General features: G+C 36.3%; 1 protein-coding gene across 3 annotated transcripts in view; it reads left to right on the plus strand.

Moving 5' to 3' along the window:
• Nucleotides 1-12,225, plus strand: part of sowah (ankyrin repeat domain family member sosondowah) — a 164,375-nt gene that overhangs the window by 98,252 nt on the left and 53,898 nt on the right. The window contains exon 6 of one of the 3 annotated variants that reach the window (XM_074176546.1): nt 11,059-11,127. The exons of the other annotated variants lie outside the window; for them this stretch is intronic. Within the exon in view, the coding sequence (XP_074032647.1) occupies nt 11,059-11,112 (54 nt within the window). The 3' untranslated portion in view covers nt 11,113-11,127. Of the gene's footprint in view, nt 1-11,058; nt 11,128-12,225 lie in introns of those variants that run through there. 3 annotated transcript variants of the gene reach the window in all.

Raw genomic sequence — 12,225 nt, forward strand, 5'->3', positions numbered from 1 at the left:
AAATTTCGAACCCAGTTTACACTATTGGACATTAAACCACCAACACGCATACGTAGAGTGAAGACCCAAGAAAATATTGCGACTATATCCGCCAGCGTTCGTAATGATCGTGAAATGTCGATTCGCCGCCGTTCGCAGCAATTGGGCCTCGTTTACTTCACTACTTGGAAAAGTTTGTGAAAGGATTTCGGTGTATAACCTTATAAGATATAACTGGTGCAAGAACTGAAGCCACAGGACCTTCCAAAACGTCTAACATTTGGTGAATGGGTGCTGGCAAAGTTGGAGGAAGATCCACATTTTTATCGAAAAATTGTGTTCAGCGACGAAGCTCATTTCTGGTTGAATGGATACGTTAACAAGCAAAATTGCCACATGTGGAGTGAAGACCAGCCACAAGCATTGCAAGAGCTACCGATGCATCCTGAAAAAGTCACTGTTTGGTGTGGATTATCGGTCGGTGGCATTATATGGCCATACTTCTTTAAATATGACAATGGCTGGAAAGTTATTGTGAATGGCAAGCGTTACCGTGTGATGATTGACATGAGGTTTTTTCAACAAGACGGTGCCACATGCCACACGATACGCGAAACAATGGCCCAGTTAAGAACCGCCTTTGATGAACAGTTTATCTCACGTTTGGGGCCCGTCAAATGGCCGCCTAGATGGTGTGATTTAACATTATTTCTTGTGGGGTTATGTTGAGACTCAGGTCTACAGGGATAAACCAGCAACGACTGATGCTCTGGAAGATAATATTGAAGCATTCATACGTGAAATACCGGTCGATATGATTAGAGAGAATACGCCAAAATTGGACCTTGCGCATGGGCCATCCAAAGCGGAGCCGCGGATAACATTTTCATGAAATCATCTTCAAACATTGTATTATATTGATCTGTCTATCGCTTCCAATGGAGATTTCATCAATTTTTTCACATTTTTTGTGGTGTCGTTTTGAAAATCAAATCCTATACCTCTTTAAAAATCCTCCGTTAATTGCGTTTTTATCAATGGTTTCCTTAATATTTCCAACTCATTTTTTTGTACATGATGTACTCTAAGAAAAATCGATCAAAATCATTGAGATTGAATAATAATTCCAACTGGCACAATATTGCCAACTGAATCACTTTTTGCTTTGCCTCGTCTGTCACTTGTCACTACTTAGGATGGAAAGTCTCGATCCTAACACATAGATGTCGCGCGTTATATTGCATCTACAGCTTTGTCAATTAGTACTAACCTTCAAAAGACAGCTGTGTATATTTCATGATATTCTACTCATAAGTTTGTGACTTATCATGGAAACACCCCCGTATCTTCCTTTATAATTGAGGTAGAGTTATGAAACTCTCAAGACTGATGGAATTGCTCAAAATGTACTTACCACCTAAATGTAGTTGGCCGAAGTGTCCATGAGAAGTGGAACAAATTTGGATTTTTCAGGGAATACGCGTATTCGTAGTAATTTGGTAGTCCTGATCCCGAATCTGGAGAAATTTTGAGCCTATTCTGCCTCTAGTATGTTTTGCCGTAAAAATGGGTTGTTCCATCGCCAGTGGCGAGCAGTTCATATCACTTTGGCCAACCCCATTCAGTTGGTATGTGCATTTTGAGCATTTCCATCAATCTTGAGAGTCTCATCATTCTACATCAATTATTACGGAAGATACGGGGATGTTTCCATGAGAAGTGAGACATACTGTATGTTAACATGTAATAAACATCAACAACTGAACTAGTTAGAAGTTGTCATATAATTTTTCAATAATTTTTTTGTAATGGAATGAAGATCAACTCAACCCTTGAATAAGTTTCACTATTACATGACTTTGCATGTGACAACCAGCTTGATCAGATCGTAGAAATCATTCTAATAACTAGTCAAGACTGCCATTATTCCATGAGAATCTGTATCTGTAGTCTAGGGAGGGTGAGTGTAAGTCCACAGCACTTAGCCCACATGTTCACCATTGTACATTCTCCCGAGGAGTTGTCCTCCTAGGTCATCGTCCATCCTGTCCTTTCCCCGATATAAAGGAGATGTCCCCAGGTCACTTGGGGACATCTCCTTTATATCGGCAGCTGTAGGCCAAGACTCGCCGAACACACACTCTCTTATTGACGATAACTCCGGGCACTCGCAAAGGACATGCCTGACAGTCTCATTTTCCTGGTCACACATCCTGCATTGAGGTGCATCAACTAGCCCCATATTGTTGAGGTGTTTCCTTAGGAGACAGTGACCAGTCAGAAATCCCGCTGTTAAGCGTAGGTTTTTCCTGGTCATCGCCAGATTTTCTTCGGCTCCAGCTTCCCCGTCCTGGCAAGACGGCATCCTTTGATTTCACTCCATCTCTTCAGGGATTGAGCATGGGTGTGACGTTTCGCTAGTTCCGCAATTGTCGAAGTCATCAGGCCGTAGATGCCACTGGGTCCTAAAATTCTCAGTCCAGCCGCTTCCTTGGCTAAAGAGTCGGCAATGCGATTACCTTTACACCTGTCGTGTCCTTTAACCCACCTCAGGATAATCTTCCAAGGCTTTGGCTAAATCTTGGTGACACTCAAGTACTAGCCCTGAGATAACACGCTGTCTGTTCAAGGCTAATAGTGCTTGTCTGCTATCAGTGCAGATTGTTATGTTTTTGCCAGAAATTCCTTTCCTGGTTATTGATTTTGTGGCGATTGAGATACCTGCCAGATCTGCTTAAACCACGGTAGTATTTTTTCCATTCCCCACTCAACCCTCAGGCTTATAAATATTCCATAAGAATATTTTTTATAGAGTTTTTTGATGAAAACTGTTTTCGTGTTTCTACTTCTCCATCCTGCCAATGTTTCAAACGAAACATGATATTTCAGGAGATATTTCAGCGGTACCAGGTAGAAAATGAAGTTTTCTTAGAATTGCCTATTTTTTCTGGAACAAAAATGTCCTGGCTTCTGTTTGCTTAGTACGAGAAGAGCACGAAGATCGTAAATTTGCGCACGAGATGGTTTTTATCAATGGGAATCGAGAGGCGGTGTTTGTGCTATTATTTACTGAAAGCAAACATGATGAAGTGGTAGCGATTTTAACTACCTGATAGGATTTCGATTGGGATGTATACAGAGGCATAGATATAAAGTGGAAAATGTTTCAGAAGGTATTTACGTCAAAAGTATCAGCAGTATATTCTGATATTTAGATTAAAGTTATGTAATTTCGACAAAATGGTTCAGACTTTCGCGGCTGAGGTTTTTAGTGTCACTGTTTTTAGAGATTGACAGCCGTGAATTCTTGGAATTCGCAAAATTCCAAAATTTCACTGCTTTCAAACTCGAAAAACAGTGACACTTATGTAACTTTGTTACCAACTAATGAAATTTCAGAAGAATTAAATAAATTTGTGGTTGAATTTCATAAATCGTATTCGCAATTCCTCAAAAATATTATAAGTAAGACTAGTTGTTGCCCGCGTAGAATTTGATTTGTCACATTGAGTTTCGTGACAGACCGTTTTAAACAAATAGTTATAATATTTCTTCATCAACCCAAAACGTCAGGTTTCCAACTTTAAAACTGACTTTAAACCCCTATTTTCCCCATCGAGGGTGGAAATTCCTGATTCCCTTGCAAATTTCAAAATTCCAAGTTCAGTATCTTCGGCTGTAGGTACGTTAATATAAGATTGTCAGTCAATCAATAGTTACCCATTTATACAATATTGAATGGTTTCAGAAACAAACTGAAAGGATTAGAATTAAATACATTGGTAATCCTACTCCTACTAATATCATAAATACGTCAAGTTTGGAGGATGGACGAATGTAATGTTTTTACTTTTTTTTATTTTTTCGCGCCTAAACAGCTCAACGGATTCAAATGTGAGTTGGGATATAGATAGATCATGACCTGGAATAACACATATGGTAGGTTCCCAAACAGCGGGGAACAACTAGTATTGTATAATTACTAAGTGATTGATTAACACTCTTATATTAACATACAGCTGAAGCTACTCAACCTATAATCTTGAAACATGCAGGTAGGTTCTTTGTATAGCGTAAATAAGCATCAAGAGAGGGAATCCCCCAAAAGGGATATTCAAAGATTGTATTAAATCTTCAAACCCTACGTTTCTCACAAAGTTTCACATTTATAATATTAGTATAGATTTTCACTGAACATTTCTACAAAAACGCAACATTGGCACAAGTTCAGGATTCCAGTTGTATTTCTGGCTATAAGTTATCCTAGCTACGACCCAGCCTATATAAAAAAGAAAATCGATTCTTGAGTTTCTTCTATTTCATTATCATATGTAGTTATTTCATCATTGCTCACTGATTAGTAGCTTAGTAACACCGTTAATAGTAATGAGAAGAAACGTCGGTTTCCGAAAGGAATATTTTTTTGTCAGCGGTTTAAATGTTCTCTTTGTTATGGAAGGTAGCTTCCATATAGTTTTCACCTTATGAATACACATGTCGTCTCATCAAGACGGAATTAAAACCCAATTCAGATTATTATAATTCACTACCACACACGATGTCGGTGACTATCGCCGTTCACAGGATTATCGTTGATTTATCAATTTGGTTAACGAGAGTATTTAACGATCAAGGTTTTTTTGGAGTGGCCTGCTGTGGCATTGTAGAAAAATGTAGGATATGTTTCGTGGATTTTCCCCATTATCGATATTTTGTAATAATATTATTGTTTTGTTATTTCTACTATAGGAATCCTAGGACATTAATGATTAAGGGATAATTTTGTATAATTTTCGAAAACACCTTGCTTTGCAACTGAAGCGAAATTGTTCGAGAAAATTTGAATAATGCATGAATATTATTAGTGCAATATTCATGTCATTAATTAATTTCGTTAAAAAAATGAGAAACGAAAATTTAATTCAGTCCAGCAATACATTCTTTACAAAATGAGTTCACACACCGATACCGAACTTATTTCGTTCTCACTCCTCTATATATCACATTTGTACCACTATACAAATTACAAAATTGGTGATATTATTTGTAATGGTGTATTTTGTCGCATCATTTCTGCTGATTTGAAGAATTGTTTATTTCATGTTAGCATCTAAACTCTTGAAAAAAAACTTCTGAAACGAGAAATTTCTTGCAAATTCCAAGGAATATATTTTCGCTATATTCAGACGAAAATTAAGTAGGTAGTTTTCATAAAAGAGCTCTAAAACAACGCATTTTAAACTTATCATTTCAACCTTTTTCTTCAAAAAATTATTTAGAAAAAGACGATTTGCCGAGAACCAATTATTAACTGCGGATAAAGTTTCCTCACAGTTTTCCGTTGTAGAACTTTCTCTGGTATTGGAAATTATAAGTGAGGTGTCATTTGCGTACATAGTGAAGGAGCTTATCAATGTCGTTGATGTAAATTATGAATAGAAAAGGGCCACGTACTGACCCTTGTGGGACATCCAAGTCATTTTTCAAGTACCTAGATGATTCTTTTTCAATTGAGACATACTGCCATCTGTCACAAAGTTATGACTGTATCCAATTCGGAGGTATAGCCCTTACACCGTAGTGATTTACACAGTCAAATGCCCTGCTGAGATCACAAAAAATCCCAACAGGGCATTCGCCTGTGTGGTAGTAGGAATATAGTGCTGTGGTTGTTGATTTCTTTTTCAGAAATCCATGTTGGTTTTCTGATATTGAATTATTTTTATCAATATATGATAAAAGTCGGTGTGCGTAAGTGTAGTCGAAGACTTTGGAGAATCTACAGGGAATTGTTACCGGACGATAATTCTCAAGAAGTTGATGACAATTTTTTTCATGAATTGACGTAATTTTCCCAATCTTCTACAGAACTGGAAACACGCCTGTTGAGAAAGGTAGATTAACAAAGTTATGCCTTTTTCACTAAAAAATGTGGCACCAAACTGGAAAAACTTGCTCAAATCAAAGATCTAGGAGTCATATTTAAGAGTAACTTCAACTTCAGAAGTCACATAGAATATATTGTACGTGAGGCAAACAGAAAGCTTGGTTTTGTGTTAAGAAACGCCAGGGATTTCAAATGGGAACTAGGAATTATTCTATTCAATGCCTTTGTCAGATCAAAGCTCGAATGCGCTTCAGTAATTTGGAATCCGCAAACAGCATTTCATTCAGAGATGATAGAAAAAATACAAACGAAATTTCTTAGGTACACCTACTTCAAAAAAATTAAGAGTCTCCCTCTATGATCTCCTATAGGACTCAACTAGAACATTTTGATATGCCAACCCTGTCGGATCGTCGATGCTCGAATGATGTACTGTTTATATTCAACATATTTAATCAGATAACAAATGTACCTGAACTCCTCAGTGTGATCAATCTTCATGTTCCTAGTGCTAGTCTAAGAAATCGTAATAGGGTGTACCATAACTAACGTATTCCAAAAACACTTTATTGTGAGATTTTCACTAAATTGTTTTACAAAAATACAAAAACGCAACACGTGTTTCGCCATACAATGGCTTCATCTGGCGTGTATTTCAACTAATTCTACACATTCAATACTAAATATATATATAGTTTATGGAGTACCTGTAATCAAAGTACCTGTAAACGAAGTACCTAAATTTTAAGTAGCTGATATTTTACCTGAGTTTCTAACGAATTAAATTACCTGCACTTATGTTCCATTTTCACATTTGAAAAAATATATTCAGTAACGGAGAGTTATTGAGTTCTACTTGATCATTCAGTAAATTACACGAATTCCTGAATCTATTGATTTCTAAACATTCTAGAAGATTAAGTTTCAAACTCTTCTCTTCTAAATGTAACACCTCGTACTCATGATTGAACTCATGTCCTTCTGCTAAAAGATGGTTTGCAAATGTGGAATTGGTCTTTCTATTTACAAAACTACTCCTGTTCTTTAATTCGTTGGAAAAATGTTCTTCCTGTTTGGCCAATATACAGTTTTGGACAAGAGCCACAAGTCAGCTTATATACTCCTGATCTATCCGACACCAAAGTTTTGTCCTTATTGTTTTTAATAAATTTACTTAGGTTATTATTCGTTCTATAAGCTACGTTTACGCCTTCTTTCTTCAAAAAACGGGCAATATTCCTGTTTGGTTCCCCCACATATGTCAATGTCTTATAACTAACGTTATCGCATCTTGAATATGGGTAGACCAGATCCATGGCTTGCTTTTGTCGTTTTTTGGAAAGAATGGAGCTTACAATATCTACCTTATAACCGTTATTAATCGCGATTTGTTTGATCAAATTCAGCTCTTTCTGGAAATCCCTATCAGACATTGGAATATTCAATAATCTGTGAAGCATACTATTGAATGCAGCAACTTTATGCTGGTACGGGTGTGTGGAGGAATTATGTATGATAATGTCCGTGTATGATGGTTTGTGGAAAATTGCAAACTCATGTTTATTGTTATTGTTCGTAATGGTTAAGTCCAGGTAATTCACCCTCTCAGTGGTGAATTTCATTGACGGGTGTATTGACGGCGTTTTTGTAAAATAATTTAGTGAAAATCTCACAATAAAGTGTTTTTGGAATACGTTAGTTATGGATTTTCATCAAGTATCGGCCGATTCCATCATATATAGGGTGTACCATGACATTGACTGTATACATATAATCGGGTGTAAACCTGTTTTGAATGCAGTTTAAATAGAATCTTTCTATTAATCTATAATGGCATTAATAGGTCACTGAAACTTTGTTTTATTCATGTATGCATATGCAGATATGATTCATATTTTTTTTCCTGTACTAAGTTTTGCAACACTGAACAATTTTCAAGTTTTTTAAAAAATAATCAATGAATGCTTGTTGGGATTTTTCGAAATGAATTGATATGGAATTTCATCCTGGCGGATGGAGGAGCGATATACTCCTCTATGTTTAGCTCCCGTCTGTTCCTAATACATGGGCCTTTCAGTGTGTACCCGTATCCCAAACTAATTGGAACACATTCGAGTCAAATGTAAAATCGGTGTTAGCTTTTGCCAATTAGAAACTGGCTAGTATGTATCTTGTAAAAAGCATCTATTTGTCACTGTATAACACGATACACACAAAAATATTCCGGTTGTCTGCTCAGTGGAAACACATGCTTTTCCGCTGCGACTGGAGTTATTAATGTTAAAATCGGAGATAGTGGTGTTTGTAAATAGTCGAATTCCAGAGCAATTTATATATTTAGCAGCAGATTAATCTCTTGTCGGGCTGCCTCACCGAAGTATTTTAATCATCCGGAGCTTCTCTGTCAGCCCGGGCGCGTTACTAAAAAGTATGTCCTGACAAGATTTAAGTTATAGGTGAATTATGAGAACTATTTATGCGATCTACACGTGTAGTACCTGCTGTAAGTGCCGGTTGTTTGAGAAGCAACACTTTAAGGGATTATCCTATGGCTGCGGTTGGAAATGACGTTCTGTACAAGTCAGTGTTGAAATGCTGAACAGATGGTGGAATTATCACTTGGTTCATGATATAATACGAGGTCTCTTTCATGTTTGAAGTGAAAAAGAAAGGTTCTGGTAGGATAGTAAATGCTGATCATTAAGGTGATCACAAAAAATCAATGTTGGAATTTTTTTGAGGAGACCCCGCCTAAAAGCTGCGAACCACGTGAAAAATGAGATTGGTGAAAAAAACCCACTAGAAAAACGTTGTTCAATAATGTTCACTGTTTGAAAAGCAATCGTTAACTGAAGCCCTCTAATCTACCTCCTCACACTTTCGAAAGTTCGATAGAGTTTTTTTTTTGCTAACTTAAAATATAATATAATCAACAAAATTTATATAAACATTACAGCTTTATATACATACATACTTTTTACTGAACAAAAAGGAATTTTTCAATTTCCATCATGAATATATTTCAACAGTTCGCTCTTGAAAATCTTCAATGATAGAGTAGATTTTATTGAATCAGGTAAATCATTGAAATGGACAAAACCTTTAAAAAATGAACTGCTCATACTATTTCTTGTATTTGTTCTATTTACATGAATGTGACTGTTTTGCCTAGTAGAATGGTGATGAATGTCCTTATTAAAAGTTATTAATGATAGCAAGTATTACATTTTAAAATTATTCTCATTCCTCGATTTTGTAGTTTTTGTATTTGTTTCACTTTGTTCGAATTAAAAGAGAATAAAATAGATGCATAGTAGTCAAAATGTGTTTGGATTATTTTTGTATCTGTTAAGTTATTGACGATTTTGAGAAAAAATATAATTTTTTTGCAATCTTTTTTCAATATATTTGAAGTGGTCGTCAAATGATAAGCAATTATCAAGTTGAAATCACAAATACTTCACTGATGTTAGAACTTTATTCATTCTGTCAACAGTTTCTTCTAAATTTACTCCAGTACAGGCCAATAAGGTATCATCTGCAAATAAGTTTATGAACTCACAGTCTGTAAATAATTAAATATCATTCAGATATAGAATGAATAATAGGGGACCAAGCACACTACCTTGTGGCACTCCTGTGTGATTTGTTTTATATGATGGGAAATAATCGTTCACACGTACTCTCTGTTTCCTATTTGATAAATAATTACTTATCCATCCATAAACCATCCCCTCAATCCCATATCTTCTCAGCTTATGTAGTAAAATACTTCTATCAATCGTTTCAAAGGCTCTTCTGAAATATAAAAAGACAGCTACAACATATTTACCTTCATCTGTTTCATTAGTAAATTTAGATACCCCAGGTATCCCACACTAGGAACACAAAAGTAAGGGTGTGGTTAATGACACTCTAAGTAGGGATTCTCTGAAGAAAGTGGCCTTTGTGGTAGCTTTTTTGTAACTCCTTTTTTATAGTAATGAATATTACTGGAGGTCTATCTCAACACCAAACCGTTATTTCTAACACCTCAACACGTGTTTCTATCACCAAGTGATCATCCTCAAGAGAAAGATCAATCTTCCTCTTGGAGATTTCTTCGAGCAAATTAACGGAAAAACAGATTTTAAACAGATTTTAATCACACCACTGAAGATGACTGCCGCAGTTGCAGTTGAAACGTTTGGAAATTGTGACTGAAGAAGACCACAACAAAATCTGGAAACCAACCAAAACATTGACGCCAGTCGTTCCTATGGAAGTACTAATAATTCGACATATTTCGCGACTGATGAAAATTAATGAAAGGAACAGAATAGTAACAGGAACCATTGCCATTTGTCATTCATTGTCATTTGTCATTCATTGTCATTCCTTAGTGAGCCACTTTGCTATTTGGTAGCTAGGAGCTCCAATACTGATTTTCCCGGTTTGTGGATTTTTGGGAGACAATATAGTTTCGACACTGTTGGGTTATGCGTTGGGTTCCTGGTCATCGCTACAGATATTTTTTTGCCGCCAGCTTTTCAGGGTCGCCCAGGGTGATCCTGGATAGATTGCATTCTTCGATACCATCCCATCTCTTTAGGGATTGAGCATGGGTGTGATGTTTGGCTAGTTCCGCAATTATTGAAGTCATCAGGCCTTAAGTGTCGCTGAGTCAAGAAATTCTTAGTCCAGCCCTTTAACCCACCTCAGCCAAGGCTTTGGCTAAATCTTGCTGTCTGTATATATGCGTATTGCATATATACAGACTCTGTGTTCTGTTTTTTTTTGTAGTGTTTATTATTAAACCCAAACCTGGGTTCAACTGCATTACTGTCTGCCTGTAGAAGAGGTTGCTTAGTAAGCGCTTCTCGCCATAGGCTTAGCCTCATCATATTGATATTTTATAATGAAAAATCATTTCAGTTCATCATATAGGACAGAAATAGTTTTGTTTCGAAAGGAGTATCAAAGGAGGTTGATCACTGGGAATAAAAGTTACCTACATTCTACAAGACCGTCTACAAGTTGAATATTCCCTCAAATTTATGAGAACTGCATTCAGTCAAGTATTGAGTCTGATTTGCATTGATCATAATACGGAAATGATTATTTTGTTATGTGACCTGACTGTAGGTGAGACTATAGTCATAGGGTTAATTATCCCATCACAATTGTCAACTACGTTTCTCTCTTCCCAACAGGAAAGTTCATCGAAACCTCTAAAAGGAAACGCAGAAGAATTTCCGACCAATTAGCGTACCGTAATGGAGTCTTTAGGCACGATATCCTGAGACAGCATCAACGAACAAGAGAACTCACCCGGGGCCATACATATCCCAACAATACCCATCCCAACCGCCCAAAACAATGAAATAATGACAAACCAAAGAGCAACAATGCCGTCAACTTCCCTTTGAGTCCTTTCGTGGCCGCATGGAATGAAGTTGTCTCCCTGAAGCGTTTGAACTTTTTTCGTTTTTGTTTAGATTCCAGGAATATTGACGTAGTTATGAACTTGAATTGTTTCGTCACATACAATTGGAATGGCATGGCTGTATAATTCTTAAAATTATGAATCAAACAATATCCAGACTCCTTTTTCATATATTCTCACCATTCATATATTTTCATATATTCTCACCAGTTTTAATGAATTGGAATTCACCGAATCACTGAACAGTTTAAACAGTTCAGTTCTTTCGAAAGTATTCCGCTTTTTGGGAAAAAATTATGACTTTCTACTTCTCCGTCTTGATACAAAAAAGTGTTAATCTTACAAAAAACGAAGAAAGCAATCAATTCCAAAAATTTCTTGATACATTGTGTAGGAACCCTGTATATGATATCTGATTTGATTCCATTACAAAAGTTTAGAATACAAACAAAAATTAAAATATACCCTTCCATTTTATTCTGCACCAGATCATGAAAGTTGTCAAACTTGCTCATCAAATTAGTAAAAGATATGACTAGTTGGTCCAAAGTTGTCAAACAGTGGCTAAATCTATAATTTCATTCTTGGTCCGTCTCTCGTCCTCTTATAAGCACTGGTGCAGAGATTTTCCTCAAGTATTTAACGAAAATTAATTTTTGAATTATGTATGTTTTCTCTAGATTTTATTAAACTCGCCCAACAAGTCCATGTGTCAACTCTATATTTTATTGAACTCCTAACCCTAGTTCTCATAAAAACTCGAAGCTCCAGAGCTTCAAGCAGGAAAAAAAGTATCTTTAATACAGGTTGACGAGCATACAATACCTGGGCAAGTCTAACTCACGATGACAGATATTTTATCGTGAACCTACCAACTTCGTACTCAAGATCTGATAAATGTGGTCTATATCGATTCCAGAATTTTTCATAATCT

Source organism: Leptinotarsa decemlineata, unplaced genomic scaffold, assembly GCF_025532065.1.
Source record: "Leptinotarsa decemlineata unplaced genomic scaffold, Ldec_3_MD MMD2_tig00001719_RagTag_RagTag, whole genome shotgun sequence".
In the NCBI taxonomy this organism is placed as follows: Eukaryota; Metazoa; Arthropoda; class Insecta; order Coleoptera; family Chrysomelidae; genus Leptinotarsa; species Leptinotarsa decemlineata.